This window comes from Pristiophorus japonicus, chromosome 18 (assembly GCF_044704955.1).
Source record: "Pristiophorus japonicus isolate sPriJap1 chromosome 18, sPriJap1.hap1, whole genome shotgun sequence".
Lineage (NCBI taxonomy): Eukaryota > Metazoa > Chordata > Chondrichthyes > Pristiophoridae > Pristiophorus > Pristiophorus japonicus.
Genome location: NC_091994.1, coordinates 24,703,323 through 24,726,610, shown reverse-complemented (window position 1 = coordinate 24,726,610; position 23,288 = coordinate 24,703,323). Strand labels below are relative to the sequence as shown.

Sequence of the window (23,288 nt, the reverse complement as noted above, 5' to 3'; positions counted from 1 at the left end):
GCCTTCATCATGACAATGCCCGGGTGCTCATTGTGAAGTTCTCTGATAAACACCTCTCTGCCGTTCTAGGGCATGACTACTCGGTGTCCCCACAACAGGCAATCGGCCTGAATCGAGAGTTCATCCTTGCGCCTATGAAACAGTTTAAATTCCTCAGGGCATGCCCCGTACGAGGCTGCCCAGTCCCCATTCAGGGCACATTTCTTAACTGAACACAGTAGCGGGTCTTTATTTGTCCAGACTTTAATCTGATGGGCTGTCACAGGTGAGCCTTCACTTTCGAAAGCTTCAACAGCCATGACCATCTCAACATCATGCTCAGTTGCCCCCTCAGTGGTAGCTAGTGGGAGCCTGCTGAATGCATCGGCGCAGTTTTCAGAGCCTGGTCTGTGCCGAATTGTGTCGTCATAGGTGGCTAACGTGAGTGCCCACCTCTGTATATAGGCCGATGCATTCGCATTTATGGCCTTGTTGTCGACCAAAAGGGATGTTATGGGTTTGTGATCTGTCTCCAGCTCAAATTTCCTGCCAAACAGGTACTGGTGCATTTTTTTTAACCGCATATACACATGCTAGCGCTTCCTTTTCTACCATCCCGTAGCCCCTTTCTGCCTGGGACAGACTTCTGGAGGCATAAGTTACTGGCTGTAACTGACCATTGGCATTCACATGCTGCAACACACACCCGACCCCATAGGATGACGCATCGCACGTTAAAACAAGTTTCTTACACGGGTCATACAACGTTAACAGATTGTTGGAACATAACAAATTGAGTGCTCTATCAAAAGCCCTTTCCTGGCTGTCCCCCCCAGACCCAATCGTGACCTTTGCGTAGGAGCACGTGTAGCGGCTCTAATAGCGTGGTCAATTTGGGAAGAAAGTTACCAAAATAGTTCAGGAGCCCCAGGAACAAACGCAGCCCCGTCGTGTTATGGGGTCTGGGTGCTCTCTGGATCGCTTCCGTTTTGGACGCAGTAGGTCTGATCCCGTCTGCTGGTACCCTCATCCCCAGGAATTCTACCTCTGGAGCTAAGAAGACGCACTTCCCCTTTTTCAATCGCAGCCCTACCTGGTCCAGTCTGCGTAGCACCTCCTCCAGGTTGTGGAGGTGTTCTTCAGTATCACGACCCGTGATGAGGATATCGTCTTGAAAAACCACCGTCCTTGGAATCGACTTGAGGAGACTTTCAATATTTCGCTGAAAGATCGCGGCGGCCGAACGAATCCCGAACGGACATCTGTTAAACTCAAACAACCCCTTGTGTGTCGTGATGGTGGTCAGCTTCTTTGACTCACTCACCAGCTCCTGGGTCATGTAAGCTAAGGTCAGGTCCAATTTTGAAAAAAGTTTGCCACCGGATAGCATCGCAAAGATGTCCTCCGCTCTCGGTAGCGAGTACTGGCCTTGGAGTGACACCCGATTGATGGTGGCCTTGTAATCGCCACATATCCTGACCGATGCATCTGCCTTGAGCACCAGTATGATCGGGCTCACCCAGTCACTGAATTCGACTGGCGAGATGATGCCTTCCCTCAGCAGGCGGTCCAATTCGCATTCTATCTTTTCCCGCATCACATATGGCACCGCTCTGGCCTTGTGGTGTACTGGCCTGGCATCTGGGTTTATGTGAATCACTACCTTGGCCCCCATGAAAGTGCCGATGCCGGGTTGAATAATGAGTCAAATTTGTCCAGGACCTGTGAGCATGATACTCGCTCCACGGAAGAAATTGCAATGACATCGCCCCATTTCCAGTTCATGACAGCAAGCCAACTCCTCCCCAGTAGCGCGGGACCGTCCCCCGGGACAATCCAGAGTGGCAACCCTGTTCTCCGAATCTTTGTGGGTCACGACTACCGTGGCACTGCCTAGCACCAGAATGATCTCCTTTGTATATGTCCGTAGCTGTGCGTCAAACGGCAATAATTTTGGCCTCCTGGCCTTGGACACCCACAACCTTTCGAACTGTTTGATACTCATCAGGGACTGGCTGGCCCCCGTGTCTAGCTCCATTAATACTGGGATGCCATTGAGGAGCACTTTAATTTTTATCGGTGGCATCCTGGTATATGAACTGTATATGTGCTCCACATGAACTCGCTGAACTTCAGCTTCCAGCGATTTCCCCCAGTATTCATTTGGCCTCGTAAGGCTTACATTGGGCCCGTCCTCCTCGTATATCAACCTAGCTGCAGGCTTCCTGCACATATGTGCCAATGACCGCTGACGTTGCCGTTTCTGCAGGTATATTGCTGATACCTGCAAGCTCTGGCTGGGTGTTTGCCTCCACACCTCCAGCATGAGCTGGAGGCTCCGTTGTTGGAAACAAAAGGTCCATTACCAGTCGATCGTCTCTGACTGTCTCTGTAACTGTCCTTAAGCGCACCATTAACAGGTGTTGATGGCCCCATTACTGGCCGCATTGTCCATTGCGATGGCATGAATCGCCATTCAGCTAGCCATTGTCTCTGTTGAATTCCTCCTTTGGGTTCGACTACATGCTGGGGCATTTCCAATTGCCCTTGCCTGCTTAGAGAACTGTGTGTCGCGTTAACAATGTTGACTCCCTGGTCGTTTGCCGCATTTGAACCAAGATTTTTGTCATACATCATACTGGTCTCTTCCTCCCCTGAGATAAATGTCTGGGCTATCAGAGCTGCCGCTTCCAAGGTCAAGTCTTTGGTCTCAATCAGTTTCCTGAAAACTCCAGCGTGCCCGATGCCCTCAATAAAAAAGTTTCGCAGCATCTGCATGCATCTGGGAATTTACATAGGCTCACCAATCGCCGGAGATCTGCCACGAAGTCTGAAACGCTTTGCCCTTCTCGCCGCCAGTGCGTGTAAAACCGGTGTCTCGCCATGTGCATGCTGCTCGCCGGTTTAAGGTGTTCCCCGATCAACTTACTGAGCTCTTCGAACATCTTGTCCGCCGGCTTCTCTGGCGCTAGAAGGTCCTTCATCAGGGAGTACGTTCTGGATCCACAAACCGTCAGGAGATGAGCACTGCGTTTGTCGGCCGAATCGTGTCCCAACCATTCCTTAGTGACAAAACTTTGCTGTAGTCTCTCAATAAAGTCGTCCTAATCATCACCAACACAGTACCTCTCTTCTGTGCTGCTAGTGGCCATGCTCGCGTGGTTTAAATCCCAGTTTCTCGTCGCCAATGATATGTCCTTACTATACAGTATAAATGTACACAAGGCCCATACTTGAGAGAAGGTCACTCTGTGACCAGTTACCTTTATTACCAAGACCTCAAGTGATGAAGGTGGGTGGAGCTTCCCCTTTTATACCTGAAAGTCCAGGTTAGGAGTGTCTGCCACAAGTTCACCCCTTGTGGTCAATGTTCTCAAGGTGTACAACTTAGGTCATCTTATACATGGGTTACAATGATAGTTGAATACATGACAATTTCCAACCAGGGGAAAAAAATGCTAAACTTGTCTTTTACGCAGACCTCCGTCTGTTGTGAATGCTATTTTTAAAATGTGATCTGACAGTTATGTGCAGAATGCTTCTGCGTTGCTTCTGGCTCATTGCCAGCAATCACTCTGTTTTACGAATACGCTCTCCTGACGTGGATCCTCACCCTCTACGACCACCTATCGGAAAATTGTGGGAATGCACCCAAGATTTTCCGGTTATGCGATCCCAGCAACTGAGGCTCTGATGCATGCATTTGAAATATCCTCCCAGTTGTATAAAATCTAAAATCTTAACAGCAACTTTTCATGAGTTTGTAAAATGTAGGTGATAAAAGTGTTAATTAAAAGTATCTTTGTGTCAAAGGATTGTTTTTCTAAATAGTAAACTTGATATTGAAACTCCCTTCACTTTATTACATTCAGAGCCTCTCCACTTATATATGATAATAAGCAGGGCAATCTTGCAATTCCTGTTGGAATATCAATGGATTATTTTATGCAAAATAAAGACAGCCTAATTATTATTGAAGAAATATTCTGTCTGTATTTCTCACCTTATTTTGCATAAAAATCATAATATTTCAACAGCTACTAAATGAAGAAAATTCAGACTCACCATTTTTCTCTTCCGCCATTACAGTGTGGCAAACAGCCAGTAATTTAAAGAATTCATGTGCTCCTGGGTCATCTCCTGATCGAATTCGTTCCAAAAGTGACCAATCATAGAACTTCAGCTTTCCATCTGCAAATGTGTTCCAGCTAAAGTCAACTACCTGTAAATATCCCAGTGACAGTCTCAATGAGAGGTAAAAGGAGTTGCACAACTATTTGTGAACAAGGCAGTTAGCATTGGTTGAAGCGCAGAATTGCTGAATAATGACTGAAATACATTGTATGAGAGTTGACATTCCACCTTCAACATTGAAGAAATATCACTTCTGATCTATCCAGAGTACATGGGGGGGAAGAGTGAATTTAGTTTCCTGCAGCTATATCATGAACCGTACAAATCCAGGCCTGAAATTTAGGCTAATTGGTATCAGCACACTTTCATCAATGAATCGGAATCCAACTCCACAAACTTCAAAATTTATGTCTGCTTTTGAGCTTGGTGATTTTTGTGGTTCAATCTAGCTTTGTGTTCAATGAGCTTGTAGTAGTAGTTTGGTTCGGGTTGTCTCCAATGTGTCGAAAATCCTTGGACCCCACTTCTAGCTCTGACCCCGCTAGAGTATTTGGGATCAGGATGGGGGGGTCAACAATTTGAATATTGTCGGCAGACACACACCCCAACTTGTGTCGGCTAGAGGGGTATAGAAAAGAGCGGTGTGGGAAATCACAATCACTTAGGATTGTGATATGCCAGTTGTGTCAGCTTCAAAAAATCTCAACATGTTGGTCATTGGGCCCGTTATATAGTCATGAATTCTTCTGACGTGTCCAGGTTAGGATCCAGGCCAGGATACCACCCGTGGGCCTCACTTGCACCCTTCCAAGGATTTAGACAGTAATTCCTTTCCTGGCATCCAATGGGTGCAAAGGAGGTGGAAGTGGTAGGAATTCTGGGGGACAAAGCCATTCCGCTGCCCCGTCTCCTTGTGACATCATGTGTCCTCTATGGTGTGATGGAACTTCCGCTTGGCTCAAGCCCAAGCAGAGACCTGGTTCTGGGCGGAGACCCAGTATTCCTGGCTCCTGCCTGATTTACACCCACATCAAGCCTCTTCCACCTGCTTTACCCCCACATTGCACCTCAGGCCTGAGGAAATTTAAGGCCTAAATATCCAAACAGAGTTTGGGTTATTCATACCTAAACCCACAGGGCATCAGTGGCAGGTGATGTATACTGGATCATCTCTTATACATACTTGAAATAAAATGAAACAAGGTATTTCTTATTCTTTTTGCTAACAAAAGTATCTCTTCCATCAAATGTCTACTGTTTAGTTCAATACGTTTAATCCATTTGTTTCTTGTTTGACTCTCCTGCATCTAACTTGGCTAAACTCTCGTAAATACTGCACTGCAAGAGAATCCTCCAGATTACACTGGTGGTGAATAGATCACAAGTTGTAATGTGTTACATTATGCTGAGTGGTTTATGTGGCAATGAGGCGAATCCTTGGCAGCCCAAGTAAAGTTTTGTGACAAAAAGCAAAGGTGGATGGGAACCCTCAGTCCCTTCCTGTAATACTTTGCAGGTCGAGAACCAGAACTCAGTGAGTACAAGGTTTTAAATGAACCTCAAAATTTAAGGCCTGCCAAAATCATAAACTGATCTCGGCAAAACAATTTCTATTAAAAAGCACTTACCTTTGCTATATTGACATCATCATATTGATTGCCTGAAAGTCAAAGAATTCAACTTTTAGGTTGTAAAACACAGAATATTTTTTATAGAACCTCTCTCTGCACTCCACAATAACATAATAATGCCTGAAAAAGGAAAAGCCTTTGGCCCTTCAACCCACTGCTTCTACAGACCACATACAGCCTGCTCTACCAATGGATGTCACCCCATCTATTTAATCTCCTAAAGGCAGTAAACCTGTATTGGGTGAAATTCCAGAAAGCGGTTCTTACAACCCCTTCAGTGCTGGCTGGCTGCTTTCCATAGCTAGCACTTCCATTGTGGTCCATCGAATATCTGATCACCTCAGAGTTTGCTTAATCCTGACACCTACAATCTCATTTCTACACAGGGGTTTACCAGGCTCTTTATGTTCATCAACAGAGGGTTAATTGCATATAACCAACACCTCCATGAACGCCATTCTATTTCAAGTCAGATTGCCTGTTTTATCACATTAACTGGTCAGTTCCCTAATTTGAAGTTTGTAGCACTTTGCTGTGCACACACTGGCTGTTGCATTGCCTACATAACAGTGGCTGAACTGTAACAGTAATTCATGGGCTGTAAAGCACTTTGGGGTGTCCCGAGGGTGTGAAAGACATTGGGCTGGATTTTCATGGTGTCGGCGGGTTGGGGGTGGGGGGCTCTGGTGCGGACGGGAAACCCGGGAGAATGGGTTTCCCCGCAGGCCATGCCAACTTTAACAGAAGGACCTGATTTGCATCTGAAGCTTGTGTTTCCCACCCGTAGCCAGCCAGATGGAGAGGTTGGCTAGCTGCGGGCGGGTAGGCCTGTGGCACTCGACCGCACAGAGGGGCAGGGAGGGATTGGGTGGGGCCATCGAGGAACCGGGGCGGGGGGGGGGGGGCGGTGGTCGGAGGGAAGAGAAGATCAAGACCGGTCACCAGAGAATCGTAGCCGGCATCAGGATCATAGGTTGGGGGAAAAGAAAGAAAGAATGACTTACATTTATATAGCGCCTTTCATGACCACTGGACATCTCAAAACACTTTACAGAGAGGAAAGGGGTCAGCCTGAGGTTCATCGGTGAGGGTGGGGGTGGTGCGGGAAGGCAATCGGAGGCCTCGTGAGGGGTCTCCAATCATAGGGGGGTGGGCTCGACAGGGACCCTGGATCCAGGCGGTCGGTGTAATGACACTTACCTCCTGGATACACCGTCCTCACTTTGCCTTAACTGCCGGGCTTTATGTAGTGTGTAAAAACAAAATGTAGGTTGAAGAAGAGGCTTCTAGCCTCAGTGTAATGTTTAAATTGACGGCCTGCCTTCTGCACCATCCCCCATCCCACCTTCGTTAATATCACAATTGGACGGGTTGAAGGTGGGTTGAGGTTTGGATTGCATTTTTTAAACAAATTAACTACCCCAACGTTCCAAACCCTCCCATTTTTTTTTTTAAGGTTAAAATTCCCCCGCTTATAAAAGTGTCGCTTGTCCTTTGGTAGTAATATGTTCCATTGCGAAGTACGAGCATGAATTTCTTCTAGTTTCTAGAAGAGGCTCGTTAATTTTGTACATATATCTAGTCCTGTGAAGATTTACAAGTTGTCTGCCCCCAATCCCTACAAATTTTTGTAACTTCACAAATAAATTTAAAATGGAACTGCAAACCAGCACAAATATCTTTTGCAGTTGAAACTCTTTTGAGGATAGTTTGTTCAGTTCTTTCCGTTCTTAGCCTTTTAAACATTTCCATTGAAGAGTGTACTGCTGATAACAGCTCTGGGACACTGAACACTAATTGTTCCTTAGTCACACACAGAATCAAGAAATAGTACAGCACAAGTATAACAATACCGTATATCCTCCCACCGATGCTGCATTTTTTAAATGCCATGATGTTTTGGGTCAGAGTGCCTGTTTTATCCGAGAAAATGTATTTTATTTGTCCCAGCTCTTCATTCAAGGTAGTTGTTCTTGCTTTGGCAGGAGTGTCACTCTTCGCATAGTACATTTTTATATCCCAGTTAATGAAACAACTCTGGGCCACATGGAGGAGTTCAAAACTGAAAAATAAAATTACAGCCGATATCTAAATAGAAACCAAAAAAACACTGCAAATAGTGCAGATCTATGCTGAGAAATTTGTTTACAATGATATGCAAGCAAGTTGAATATAGTCAGATTTACAATTAGTTAAATAGCTCTATTGAGTCACTGCACTAACTATATTAACACCAAACATTGTAAAAAAAACAGTGCCATTTATTAGCACTAAAATACAAGGGTGTAGAGGTTTTTTGTTCCCAATCCCTACAAACTTGTGTAACTTCACAGACGCATAGTGGTTATGTTACTGGACCAGTAATCCAAGGGAGACACAAGTTCAAATCCCACCACGGCAGCTAAGGAATTTAAATATGGTTAATTAAATAAATCTGGAATAAAACATCCAATAAATGCTACAGGAATACAAGGGGGTAGAAGTTATGCTACACCCTGGTTAAACCACACCTGGACCTGGAGTACCGTGAGCAATTCTGAGCATCACACTTTAGGAAGGATATATTGGCCTTGGAGGGAGTGCAGCATAGATTTACCAGAATGATACCCGGACACCAAGGATTAAATTACATGGGAAGATTACACAAATTAGGGTTGTAATTTAGAAGGTTAAGGGGTGATTTGATTGTAGTTTTCAAGATATTACAGGGAACAGATAGGATAGAGAGAAACTATTTCTGCTGGTTGGGAGTCTAGGACTAGGGGCATAGTCTAAACGTTAGAGCCAGACCTTTCAGGAATGAAATTAACACTTCTATGCACAAAGAATGATAGTTTGATAGCTTTTTGTTTCTGAAAAGTATTAAGGGATATGGGGCAAAGGTGGGTATATGTTTTTAGATCGCAGATCATAAGATCATAAGAAATAGGAGGAGGAGTAGGCCATTTGCCTCCTCCCCCACCCCCGAGCCTGCTGATCTGATCTTGGGCTCAGCTCCACTTCCCTGCTCACTCCCCATAACCCTTCACTCCCTTATCGCTCAAAAATCTATCTCCACCTTAACTATATTCAATGACCCAGCCTTCACAGCTCTCTGGGGAAGAGAATTCAATAGATTTACAACCCTCCGAGAGAAGAGATTCCAGCTCATCTCAGTTCTAAATGGGTGACCCCTTATTCTGAAACTATGCCCCTAGTTTTAGATTCCCCCACGAGGGGAAACATCCTCTCTGCATCTACCTTGTCGAGCCTCCTCAGTACCTTATATATTCCAATAAGATCGCTTCTCATTCTTCTAAACTACAATGAGTATAGGACCAACCTGTTCAACCTTTCTTCATAAGTCAACCCCTTCATCTCAGGAATCAACCTGGTGCTTTCCTGAACTGCCTCCACTGCATGTATATCCTTCCTTAAATAAGGAGTCCAAAACTGCACGCGGTACTCCAGGTGTGGCCTCACCAATACCCTGTACAGTTGCAGCAGGACTTCCCTGCTTTTATATTCCATCCCCTTTGCAATAAAGGCCAACATTCCATTTGCCTTCCTGATTACTTGCTGTACCTGCATACTAACTTTTGTGTTTCATGCACAAGGACCCCCAGGTCCCTCTGTACTGCAGCATTTTGTCATTTCTCTCCATTTTATTTTTCTGCCAAAGTGGATAACCTCACACTTTCCCACATTATACTCCATCTGCCAAATGTTTGCCCACTCATGTAGCCTGTCTATATCACTTTGCAGATTTTTTGTGTCCTCCTCACAATTTGTATCATCAACAAACTTGGCTACATTACACTCGGTCCCTTCATCCAAGTCATTAATATAGATTGTAAATAGTTGAGGCCCCAGCACCGATCCCTGTGGCACCCTACTAGTTTCCAACCGGAAAATGACCCATTTATCCCGACTCTGTTTTCTGTTGTTGATGAATGGTAAGAGGTTTAGAGAATGCTGAGGCTCTGAAGTAGGAATAGTACATGTATCTATACTTCCCATCTGGTCATTGAATGGTGGAACAGGCTCGAGGTGCTAAATAGCCTACTCCTGTTCCTATCTTCCCGTTATTAAAGTGCAACGTAGTGCAATTAAGAATTGCAGTGCTATTCTGTCAGATACAAGATCCACTAAAATATATAAAATAATCATCTGCCACAGAGCAATGTTTAAACTTTGATTCCATGGTTCCCAGAATATAGTTCTTACAATCTCCACTATTCTGCGCTGGCTGGTTGATTTCCACAGGTGACATTTCCCACAGGTGTTTAGTAGTACGGGAACCATTGTGTTCCATGGAAAATCTGACCATCTCGAAGTTTTCTTAGTCCTATCACCTAGGTATACCCCACAGTCCCCTCACCAGAGGGCAGAGTAAACCTTATCGTTCCCTTCAGCCGTGGTTCCAACATCTGCTCGCTTCTAATTTAGCAAAATAGCTCCCTCTACTGGGCCTCAATATAATTAACACACATGAACAGTACTTTGTGTACTCCCCACAGTTAGTCCTCACTCTGCAACTTGACTCATTTTAAGTCGACTGTTGGCCTTCAGTCCAGCTAAGCCTTCATTGCATCAGCTGCTAGGACAGCAGTCTTCGATAAGAGAAAAACATGAATATTTAGCTTTACGAAAGGGGAGACGGGAGACTCTGAGTTTGGAGATGGGCAGTGTAGATACATGTACTATTCCTATTTCAGAGCCTCAGCATGCTCTAAACTTCTTACCATCAGTGTCAGCAGGTTCAGTCCCTATCCGGGCCAGTGTGGGATTATTTTTTAAAGTAAGTGATTCATAGAGTTACCTTCTCTTTTAAAGCTGATCAACTCCGATTGCATTACTATCGAACACTTTAAAGCGTGCAAATAAAGCTATTGTTTTTCCAATATATTATAACCATTCTCTTTCTTTTGCCTTCTCAATTATGAGGAAATCAGTCGAATTGCTTGAACTGCAGCCTATGGAGATCTTTCTGTTTGCATTTTCAATCACCAGGGAGAAGGTAAAGGGAAAAAACATTCAAAATAGCTGTACAATTCAAAGAATTTGCAAGCTGATATGTTGTTTTCAATCGGATAGTGACTTGCTTACGTGACATAAAGCGACATTGGCAATATGGAGTTTATGATGATCACGTATCCCCAGAAGGACACGAAGCCTTGATATCCTGGACTGAAATCTATGGGCTCAGTGACGAAATACGCAGCTTTCTTTCCGAAATTCACATGCCAGACAGCAGCTCCAACAGCAAGGCAGAATGATACACCGCCAAGAATCAAGAGGACCTGGAAAAATATACAATAAATATGACATGCAGTTAGTTATTCAGTAGCATTCACCTTATAAATTTAGCCACAGTCACACTCGATCACAATAACCTGTGTTGTCAGTTCTGGACACTAAGCCCAGTACTTACACAAGTTAAAAAGTAGTAAGAAAGAAAATATATGCATTTAGGTAGCACCTTTCTTGCCCTCAGGATGTCCTCGAGTACTGCTCGGACAATGAAGTACTTTTTTAGAAGTGTAATCCGTTTTGTTTTTGAGACAAGCCTGGGATGGGCAGAGGTTGGAATTGCTGTATGCACGCAATACCATGAAAAGGTTATGTGTGCAAATTCCTATTTTGTGCATTTTTACACCAGCACACAATTCTTTTATATTCATTTAATTCACACTGTTAGTACACAAGTCTAGTTACATTGCTGAATTCTGATGAAAGGTCATCGACCTGAAACATTAATTCTGTTTTTCTCCCCACAGGTGCTGCCTGACCCGCCGTGTGTTTCCAGAACTTTCTCTTTTTGTTTCTAGTTAAATGCTGATGTCTGGCGTGGTCTATTGAAAAAGCTGGAGCTGCGCTTTGTACATGGATTGGCAATTGGTTGGGAGATAGAAAATAGAGAGTAAGGATAATGGGCACATTCTCTGATTGGCGAGAGATGACAAGTGGTGTTCCCAGGGATCCGTACTGGAGCCTTAGCTTTTCACCATATTTCTTGAGGACTTGGATGAAGGAACAGAGAGTTGAATATCCAAGCTTGCAGATGATACTAAGATAGGAGGCACAATAAATTTTGTAGATGTGAGCAGGAAGTTGCAAAGGCACATAACAGATTAACAGGCAGATTTTTGGGTCTTCTGCGCTGCGTTTTTCGTCCTGGAGCGGCGGCAATGGTGGCGGTCAGGTCTTCTGGGCGGGGCGTCGGTCTCCAGCGCCCCGCAGTGATCCTCGGGTCTGGTTTAGCGGCAGTGTGGAGGAGCACCGCCCGGAGGTGCTGTGCCGGCGTGCAACATCTCTGGTTGCGAGTTTTGACTTGAGCCTGACCTGTACGCCCCGCAGCGAACCCCCGCAATGAACACCTGGGAAATTGGGCGATCCAACGATACCGACAGCAGAGAGGTAAGTAATGGGCTCCTAAGGGAAGTGTGATTGTTTTTTCTTATAATTTTTTTTTTGTGACTTATGTTGTGTTGGCGTGGGCAATGTTTTGGGAATGTATTTGTGGGTTTTTTAGGGGGTTTTTTTCTCCCCAGGTGAGTCTCGGAGCAATCCCGGCCCAGCTCTTTAGTTCGGGATTTTCCCAGGTTAGCGCCCAAGAGAGGTGTACAACACCTCCCTTTCCCTTAGCGCAGTGTCCCCTGACTCAGGGCCCAGCTGCCCAATTTTACAAATGTTACCGCCCCGTCACCATTACTGCCCCGAAATCATCAAAGCCGAAAATCCAGCCCTAAGTGTGTGGGAAAAATCTGCAACAATGTGGGAAAGTGTGATGTAATCCACTTCGGATCGAAGAAAAACAAATCAGAATATTTTGTTAATAGAGGCTTGGAGCTGTGGAGGGGCAAAAGGCGTTAGGTGTCATAAGAACATAAGAAATAGGAAGAGGAGTAGGCCATATGGCTCCTCGAGCCTGCTCCGCCATTCAATAAGATCACGACTGATCTGATCATGGGCTCAGCTCCACTTCCCCGCCCGTGTCCATGCAGACAAATCACTAAAAGCTAGTGCACAGGTACAAAAGGTAATCAAAAAGCCTTATGGAATGTTGGCCTTTATCTCAAAAGGGTTAGAATACAAAATTGAGAAAGTAATGCTTCAGTTGTACAGAGTCTTGGTGCACCTACCCCATCTGAAGTACTGTGTGCAGTTTTGAGCATTGAACCTCTGGAAGGATATATTGGCCTTGGAGGGGATACGGTGCAAATTCACCACAATGATAGAATTAATTTATAAGAACCGTTTGCATAAACTTGGTTTGTATTCCCTTGAGTTTAGAAGGTGGAAGGGTAATCGAATCGAGGTCTTTAAAATGATAAAGGGATTTGACAGGATAGTATCAGAGAAACTATTTCCTCTAATGGAGCATCCAGAACAAGGGGGCCCAATCTTAAAATTAGAACTATGCCATTAGGAGTGAAATCAACAACAACTTGCATTTATAAAGCACCTTTAGCATAGTAAAGCGTGCCAAGGTGCTTCGCAGCAGCAATGATCAAACAACATTTGACACCGAGCCACATAAGGAGATATTAGGACAGATGACCAAAAGCTTGGTCAAAGAGGTAGATTTTAAGGAGAGTCTTAAAGAAGGAGAGAGAAGTAAAGAGGCAGAGAGGTTTAGGGAGGGGATTCCAGAGCCTAGGGCCTAGGCAGCTGAAGGCACGGCGGCCAATGATGGAGCGAAGAAAATCCAGGATAATCAAGAGGTCAGAATTGGAAGAGCGCAGCGATCTCAGGGGTAAGAAATACTTTTCACACAAAGTAGTGAAAATCTGTAACTCTCTACCAAAAGTATGTGGATGCCTGGTCAATTGAAATTCTACAAGACTAAGATTGATAGATCGTTAGGTAAAGGTATCAACGCATATCGAACAAAAGGAGGTAAATAGAATTGAGGTACAGTTCAGTTCAGCCACGATCTAATTGAATGGCAGAATAGGCGCGAGGGATTGATTGGCCTACTCCTGTTCCTATCTTCATATTAAGATTGTGATCTGCACTGACATTGAAAACCCAATTGTTGGCACTGAGTTGGGTTAATTGCCCAGCAACTGCCCAACAATTACATATGGACATTTTACGGCTGGTGCAAACAGGCACAGGGCCTGTATGAACAGCTTAAGGTGATCCCTCCTGACAAAACCAAGTAATATATTTAATTTTAAAAGCTATGTGAGGCTGGAAATGGAAGAATTTACATATGACCCACAGGAATGTGTTCATGAAAAGTATTATGTCCATGAAAAGAACCGTCTTCCAATAGATTTTTGAAGAAAGCATTATTCTCAGGTTTTTAAAATGTTTTTGCTGGGAGGAATAAAATGAAAATGTAGATGACTTACAAAATGCATTCTGCACAAACCCAAACCCCCAAGTCACAAATGTAAGTTATTTTCGAAGTACTGAGGTGTAAGGACTAATTATCTCTAATAGCATCAATGAGAGGCCTTCTGTTTCTTGATTGGAGCACCAGCCCACGTGATCCCAGGTACGGCCACTACGCTGCGCACAACTCCACGGCACCTGACAGCAACCTCTCGGAGGAGTGTTCCCAGCAAGTAGGTGGGCATTCGGTTCTGATGCCCAGTGGCGTAATCCTTAATTATGCCCTGATGACAAAATCTGGGCCATAGCAACTCATTTCTTTTATATTCAAGGTAACATGAATTAGTGGAAAGATGGACTTTTTAGCCTGGTTTTAAGTGTGGAACAATGCCACACAAACAATTCGACACATTAACATGAATTAGCATATTAAGATGAGCTGAGAATCTTTGTTGCTCCAATTTGAATGATTTGGGTTGATTTAGATCTTTCAGATTTGAAGAGTTCCAAACATTCTGATCTCTGCCCATTCTAGGTGAGTCTAGCAACAGGGCGACAGACAAGACTGTCTTTAAATAAAACAGCACCTTTAAGAAATTCAAATTCAAACTTTGAGCTTTGAAGTTCTGACTCCAGAATTTGAGTCTGAATTCCCTGGATCTGTCCAGCTGCAAAATGAACCTCCGTTTTAACTTAACTTTCTTCCTCGACAACAAGCAGTTTAGTGGAAATATGAGCAGCCGATTTGCTCAGTTAATATCTAAATTTTTTCAAGTGTGTTCAGTGAGAGTGATTTATTATTTCAATATGAAGAACAATAAAAGGTTGCATTCTACAAATTGGGGACAAATATAGGGATAGAAATTTGGGTGGGCCGTTTTCAGACCCAGAATCAGGCAGGGTGTGCCTCAAGCCTCATGTCAATAATCCAGATGAGCTGCCTGTGTCTATCGTGCCTCCACAGCTAGTTCATCCTTGGCAGCACATGAGTTTCAGGCAGCAGCTCTCAGCTAAGTGCTGGAGGTGGAGTGCGGGAAGGACAGGGATCAATCAGACCAGCTGTGGCCGCCAGGAGTGCTATGGAGCAGGGAGGAGCAACCCTGCATGAATACTCCACAAAAAGCCGAAAGAAAGCTAAAACTTACCTTCCTCGCTTCTATTTTTCAAACCGGGACGAGCACACACTTTGCAATGCACTTTGCATTTCTGCGTGATAAATGCAATCAAGGTTATATAACCGATGTAGGGTAAAGCGATATTTAAACATCCTCCCGTCTGTTTTGGATGGAAGTATTGGGTGTCCATTTTAAGGCCTGCCTGAACATTGAATCAGGTGGGCAAATGGGTGTCCAAGGTCCTCACCAATGTTCCCTGTCATTTTTTTGTTTGATGCGCGGCCCCTTTAACTGGCTGCGCGGCCCATTCAAATTTTCGCGCATGAGCGGTTTCTCCCATGTAAAGGCTGGTGAGCGGCCTGCCCGGGACCTCCAGACCAGAGAGCAGCCGCACAGCTTAACAGGAACACTGGTTCTCACCAGGGAAATGGGGAGCCAGCAGTTGAAAATTCCACCCCACACCCCTGTTGTTTCAATATAAACAGGCAAATAGAGTACCAGAGTACAAGAGCAAAGAAGCAATGATAAATTTGTAACAGCCAGTGGTTGGACCTCAGTTAGAGAACTATGTGCAGTTTTAAGTCCCCATCATAGAAAGGACATTAAAGCCACAGAGCGTGTAGGTTTATCAGAATGACACTGGGGATGAGTAATGATAGTTCTGAAGAAAGACTTGAAAAACTGGAGCAGAGATGACTAAGAGGAGATTTAGCAGAGGGTTTTTAATAAATAATAAAGGCTTTTGATAGAGCGAATAGGCAAAAGTTATTTCCTCTGGTTGGAGAATCGGTGATAAAGGGGTTATCAATTTAAAATCATCAGTAAGAGAATGAGGAAAACATTTAGGATTAATTTATTTATGCAAAGAGTTGTTAGAATCGTAGAATGATTACAGCACAGGAGGCCATTCGGCCCGTCGAGCCCATGCCGGCTCTCTGCAAGAACACTTCAGCTAGTCCCACCCCCCCGCCTTTTCCCCGTAATCCTGCAAACTTTTTTCTTTCAGGTACTTATCCAATTCCCTTTTGTTTTTGTTCGAGTAAAATAAGGTTTGCCACAGGAAGTAGTTAAGTTAGGGACCAGTCCAGCTTTCAAAAGAAAAGTGGTTAAATATTTAAAGCAGAGGAAGATATAGGGACTATGGGAAGAGAGCAGGGCAGTTGGATTAGTTTTGGATCAGTCTAGCAAAGGAATGGCTCTAATGACCGCCTTTTGTGCTGTAAACCTTTATGATTCTAAAACATATAACAACTGGAAAGTGATAAAACCTACCAGAAGCACCACACGATTCATGAGGTGCTCGATTCTGGTTTTCTTCAAGGTATATTTCCCGCTGTTCTTCATTATTTTTGTATCTACCCCTGAAAATTAAATGAAATATAAAATGAATCAAAATATGTGCGCACTGAGTGTTATTATGTTATCAGCAGTAAGCTTATGGTGGGGGGTGGGCGAGGTCATTTTGACTTTGGACAGTAGTGTGAAGCAGGCGATATTAAAGCAGTCACCCAATTAACATCGCTCCTGATTTTCATTTCTATTGAAATCACTGGTAGTGATAATCGGGAGCTGCTGATTCGCTATCGCCCATTTTACATTCGCACCCTCAGTTAAAATTACCGCCAGCTAGTCCATTGATTCTGTCCCATCTCACCATAGCGCAACTTACACACACCATCCCCCCCCCACCCCCCATTTACCTCCCACCAGCCTTCCCGTCCTTCTCACATACACACACACACACACACACACACACACACACACAAACACTCACAATCTCCTGGGAGAAGCAATGAACCAGAGAAAAAGCTTTAGTCCAATTTAAGAAAGGATGCAACCGCAGTCTGTGGTTTTTTGGTCACTCACTTCGGAACTCACGGGGTCTGGGGAAAGATGCCGGGAATACGAAGCGGGCCTGGGGACAAAGAGCTGGGAATACGAAGCGGGCCTGGGGAACGATGTCGGGAATACGGAGAGGGCTTGGGGACAAAGAGCTGGGAATACGAAGCGGGCCTGGGGAAAGATGTCGGGAATACGGAGAGGGCTTGGGGACAAAGAGCTGGGAATACGAAGCGGGCCTGGGGAAAGATGTCGGGAATATGGAGAGGGCCTGGGGACAAAGATGCCGGGAATACGGAGCAGGCCTTTGGGTCTCATAGGCTCCGTGGAAAAAAGCAGCAGCATCACTGAGAGCTTCTGTGCAGCTTCTGGTCATTGGCATCACTCCGTTTAAGAAAAATTGGGAAATTCCTCCCTGACCACAAAGGGAATGAAGCTCCAGGAAATCATAGTGACACTAGCCCCCATCGACTCACCTACATTATATATGTAGAGACATTTACCACTTGCAGGAACCTGTCTAATTCCTTTTTGAATGCGTGCAGCAAATATGCACTCACTGAAAGCTCCCGCACTTATTCCAGATACTGATGACTCTCGGTAAATGGATGACATCAAGTGAAAAGAAGTGCTTCCTAACATCTAACTTGTATACAAGCTCCCTTGTCTATCTAGCTCAAATAAATTATCTACACAGCCGGAACCTAATCCCTTGATTATATTGAAGATCTCAATCATATTCTCTCAAAGTCTACGCTTTTCCAAGACACAAAGCTCCAGCTGTCTATATCTGTCCTGATAACTAAGGGCAATTGTTTTAACTCGGGGCAGGAGTCAGGTGAGCGGGTGCCCAGGCAGGTGATAGGCCATCCTGACCGTGCAGCACGATGCCTGGGATAGTTGAATTCCCAGGCCTCATTTGAATTGGTTCAGTCAGTCGACCAATGAAAAGCGGCAGGCAGGGGCAGCCGGCTGGCGAGTTGGAGCCACTGCCGGCAATGGGCTTGGGGGAGGCTTGCGGTCATAGATTCACAGAATGTTATAGCACAGAAGGAGGTCATTCAGCCCATCACACCAATGTTATCCATTTAGTCCCATCCCCATCCCTATTCCCCACACCCTTTTTCCAATGTATGTGTGGTCTGAGCACACTGCGTATACCCCATGAGAAAATCTGGAAATCACACCCACACTGACTTACAGCTTATTAACATCCATTATAATACTAAGATGAATCTCTTGTATATTTTCTGTGAGAGCATCCATTGCTACAATAGGCCAGTTGTAAGGTCACATACAGCACACAATGGACTGAGATCCAGGAAGAATAATCCCAATTTCCTAGCCTTCCATTGCCTACTTGATTCCAGCCTTGGCAGCTGGAACATCAGCTATAAGGATTAATATCAACACTGGCATTCCCTGGCATGGAGCCTCATCAACCCGCCAACACTACCAGGTTATATTACAACAGTGACTACACTCCAAAAAGTACTTCATTGGCTGTAAAGCGCCTTGAGACGTCCGGTGGACATGATAGACGCGGTATAAATGCAAGTCTTTCTTTCTTTAAAATAGACTCGTCCCTGTCCCTACTGGACACCATAGCAAATAAATATGTACTCTATATCAGACCAACATTGATTGGAAACCCCATCTTGGAGCCCCTGTCCTGCCCTCACACACACTACTTATAAAAGAACCACCTTGGTTCGTTGGATCTGGGCATATGCAGCAGCTGATCATCTGCCCCCACCCACGCCATGAGATTTGCCTCCTGCCCCATGATGTTAGAACATTGTTTTCTTTTAATCATTCAATTTGCAAAAAATGCCAACATGCAGTCAGTCACAGAGAGATTTCTGTCCTTCTGTACATGAGTGCTGCCACCTTTTGTTTTAAATTTCAAGTGCCTTTAATGGGCCAGATTTAATTTGAGTCTACTCCTGATAATTCACAGCCATTTTATGTGTTAAAAAAGCTTGACTTATCCAGTAATTTGAATTAAACAATGTTCTTAACACAATAAAAGGAGTAAATAATATTTAAACAAAGCTATTTGGAATTAAGGAGTAGACTGTATTCCAGGACTAACCTCATTGCCTAATTCAATTGGCAATCATCCCCTAATATTGAGCAGATAGTATACACCGTGTTCTATGTGAAGACCTGCATTCTGATTGGAACTCATTAATATGCATAGTTCTACTTACCTGCAAATAAAACCACTCCGTAGCACTTTTCCATATTTCGCATTCTACAACCTCGCAGTAATATTTTCTCATTGTTGAGTGAGAATTCTTGGTTTTTCCAATATAGTGTTCCTGTAAATGAGTGCAGGTCGCAGTTTGGCTCTTCACAGATTATTCTACCTGTGGAAAAAATTGCTCTTATTTAAAGGCTGCTGGCATTTTTGCATCGAAAAGATTTTTTCTTGGAGGATGCCTCAAAGAAATATTATGGGGAGCAGTAGATTTTGCAATAACATTGTGAAGATAGCAACAACAACAATTTGCATATAGCATCCTCAAGGTAATAAAACGTCCCAAGCCGCTTTACAGGAACATTATCAAACAATACTTGACACGGAGCCACATAAAGAGATGACCAAAAGCTTGTTCAAAGAGGTAGATTTTAGGGAGAGAATTAAAGGAGGAGAGAGAGGTGGAAAGGCTTAGGGAGGGAATTCCAGAAGTTAGGCCCCAGGCAGCTGAAGGTATGGCTGTCAGTAGTGGAGCGATTAAAATAGATTTGGAGGAACGCAGAGATCTCAGAGGGTTGTAGGACTGGAGGAGGTTAGGGAGGGATGAGGTACGGCAACAAGAACTAAACCATCCAACAATGTCATTTAGGGCTCAATTTTCCCCCAAGCCGTTTTTTGGCGTATTGTAAGAATTACACCCGTTTTTTGTGGCCCCGACTACTCCCAAAAAATAACTAGCAAGTTTCCTCGTTCTATTTTTTTAAATTGACGCCACGCAGCCTGTCCTTTAGCTTTGGGGGGGGGGGTGGAGCCTAATGTCTGCGCCGAAAAAATAGTGCCTCCCCCACACCCCCTCTGCACATGTGCAGGAAAAAAAAGGGACGTTTTTGACATGATTGCTATGGGCGCACATGCCCAGTACAGCTCCCGGTCTGCATTCGGCCATTTTTAAAAAGCCATTTGTATGTGAGAACTTTAATTCTCATTGGAATAATCGGAGCTGCAATACAAAATGCATCGCGGCTCAAGGACCAAGAATTTCTCACAGGATGAAGTGGAGGCACTGGTTACTGTAATTGAGGCCAGATGGCACGAACTGGACACCAGCTGAGGTCACATAAAAGTTTCACCCAAAGAAATGAAGAGATGCTGGAACCAACTTGCAGAAGATTACTGTGCAATGGTGACCACCCCGAGGTCTGGAGGCCGGTGCAAAAAGAAGTGGCAGGACCTTGGTCAAGTGTAAGTAATATTTTCATTTATTTAATGGAATTGCAATTGTAAGTCTGACCATCTGTGTATGTCCCACCCAGCAGTAAGACACCCTCTCTAAAAAGTTATATTTTCATCTTTGCAGAGGAAGGTGGCACACAACAAAAGGGAAAGAACTCAAACGGGAGGAGGCCCGGCAAATCTGCACCCACTGACACCCTTGGAAGAGAGGGTCGCTGCTTTGATGGGTCCTGCCTGGAGAAAAGTAACCACCACTGCACAAGCTGGGCCCTACACTCGAGGGAGAGGGTAAGTCCTGCAAATTCCACAGTCTGGCTTTGCGAAATGTTAAGTACTGCGCGGGCTAGCCATACTTCGGTTCATGGGGATGTCTCCGTCAGCTACGCTCCGGTTGATGCAATGTGCTATCATTCATCGTGGTCCTTCAAATGAGCCTGCTGCCTGCGCTGTGTGTGCCTACTCATGTCACCCTGCCCCCCTCCTCTGCTGCTAACCATTTGTCTGTCCTGTTATATTTTGCAGAACTTGAGGCCAACCCTGACGAGGCTGAAACCGATGCAGAAGAAGATTCAGACGAGGACGAGCCTGAAGAGGAGAACATCTTCTAATCCCACCTTCCAGAAAAGAGCATGGGGGTGAGGGGGAGGTACACGGGGAGGTGATGGATGAAGCTCTCACTGTTATACTCACTCTGGAGGAGGTGCAGGTGCCGCCCATTGAGGTGTCAAGCCCTTTCCTGAGTGGTACGTGTGTTGGTGGACATTCCATGTTTTCCCACCGTCCGAGGCTGGGGATTCCAGTAGGGTGCAGCGAGGCACACGCAGGGCCCCACAGTCCGAGGCTGGGGATTCCAGTAGGGTGCAGCGAGGCACACGCAGGGCCCCACAGTCCGAGGCTGGGGATTCCAGTAGGGTGCAGCGAGGCACACGCAGGGCCCCACAGTCCGAGGCTGGGGATTCCAGTAGGGTGCAGCGAGGCACACGCAGGGCCCCACAGTCCGAGGCTGGGGATTCCAGTAGGGTGCAGCGAGGCACACGCAGGGCCCCACAGTCCGAGGCTGGGGATTCCAGTAGGGTGCAGCGAGGCACACGCAGGGCCCCACAGTCCGAGGCTGGGGATTCCAGTAGGGTGCAGCGAGGCACACGCAGGGCCCCACAGTCCGAGGCTGGGGATTCCAGTAGGGTGCAGCGAGGCACACGCAGGGCCCCACAGTCCGAGGCTGCGGGTCCCAGTAGGGTGCAGCGAGGCACACGCAGGGCCCCACAGTCCGAGGCTGCAGGTCCCAGTAGGGTGCAGCGAGGCACACGCAGGGCCCCACAGTCCGAGGCTGCGGGTCCCAGTGGGATGCAGCGAGCCACACCCAGGGTAAGGAAGGGAAGGAGAGCTCGACAGCGCTCGCCTGAGATGCAGGATCTAACAGGTGTGGTTCAGATGATGGCAATGAGTTGGGAGAGCATAGACCTTACCCGATCACTTCTGGACACCATCAGTGGGGTGGGTGATGAGGTATCGGGACTGTCGGGAGAAGTAACAACACTCTCAAGAGAAATGGGAACACTATCCGGGCACATGGGGGAGGGAATGTTTCAGTCAGCTGAAACCATGTCGGTGCACATGAGGGAGGGAATGCCACAGATAGCTGATGCGCTGTCAGTGAACATGAGGGAGGGAATGTTGCAAGTAGTTGAGACACTATCAGGGCACATGAGGGAGGAGAATGTTGGAATTAGCTGCTGCAATAAGGGAACACGTCCAGACCCCACGCCCAATGACAGAATCAACTGCCACTCCCACTCCAATCCCCAGACCAGCCTCTGAAAAGGCCCAAGCCGGGCCCTCCACATTACCGCCTGCCCCCCCCCCCCACTCGCCCCCCCATCAAGAAGTGCGCATTACCCGAGATGTTCAAAAGAATAAGCTTGGTACCAACCCAAGAAATGCTGCACCACCGCCTGCGGGCAGGGGTGGAGTCAACAAGACCAAGTGCAGCGGGTGGTCTTAGAATAAGGTGCAGGAGAGATGGGTGCAGCCTTTCTTTGCTGCTGCTGTTCTTGTTATTATTATTGTTATTGTTACTGTTGTAACTGTTCTCAAATTAAAAGTCTTTCGTAAGTTATGTAAATATACAAGATTAAAAGTTTGTAAGTGATCTTAACCGAAAACTTTAAAATTTGATACAAGAATATTTTTATTAAAGTTAAGTACAAACAAGTGTTTGTTAAACTTTTGAATAAAATATATTTTAAATTATAACTGAATAATTTCCATTATTTGTTCCATTATTAACACAACTTTTTGAAGTGAAGAATCATCATTTCCATTATTTGTTCCATTAGCACAACACATTACGGAACAGGTCCAAACAGTAAACATGGTCCATTTGGAATAGTTGCCGCTGAGTCTTCAGGCAGCAAAGCGTTCACAGATGAGCTGCTGGCGCAAGGTTCGAGTAATTGTTAAAGGGGCCTGACAGTCCACCCTCCTCTGGCGTCGTGCTCCGGGTTCAGGTAGTTCCATGGCTTCCTCATCCTGCTCCTCCTCATCTGCATCTTCCTCCTCATCATCAGCTATTCTCACCTCAGGTTTGTCTTCTATTACCAGCTGCTGCTGCCTCATGATGGCTAAGTTATGTAACATGCAGCACACAACAGTGAACTGACCGACAATCTCAGGGGAGTATTGCAAGCAGCCTCTGGAATGGTCCAGGTATCTGTTTCAAGATGCCAATGGTCCTCTCTATTCTGCTGTGCGTCGCAATGTGTGATATGTTGTATTCCCGGTCAGCTTACATCCGGGTTACACGTAGGGACATCATGAGCCAGGTGGCGA

At 45.4% G+C, this 23,288-nt stretch overlaps 1 protein-coding gene across 1 annotated transcript in view; it reads right to left on the bottom strand.

The window, feature by feature from the left end:
* The window catches only part of LOC139229005 (phospholipid-transporting ATPase IC-like), a 140,485-nt gene that overhangs the window by 83,517 nt on the left and 33,680 nt on the right, over positions 1 to 23,288 (bottom strand). The window contains exons 10-15 of the mRNA XM_070860668.1: positions 19,237 to 19,395; positions 16,457 to 16,545; positions 10,833 to 11,026; positions 7,598 to 7,806; positions 5,742 to 5,773; positions 4,045 to 4,201 (exon numbers count right to left, since the gene is read on the bottom strand). Coding sequence (XP_070716769.1) covers positions 4,045 to 4,201; positions 5,742 to 5,773; positions 7,598 to 7,806; positions 10,833 to 11,026; positions 16,457 to 16,545; positions 19,237 to 19,395 — 840 coding nt within the window. The remainder of the gene's footprint in view (positions 1 to 4,044; positions 4,202 to 5,741; positions 5,774 to 7,597; positions 7,807 to 10,832; positions 11,027 to 16,456; positions 16,546 to 19,236; positions 19,396 to 23,288) is intronic.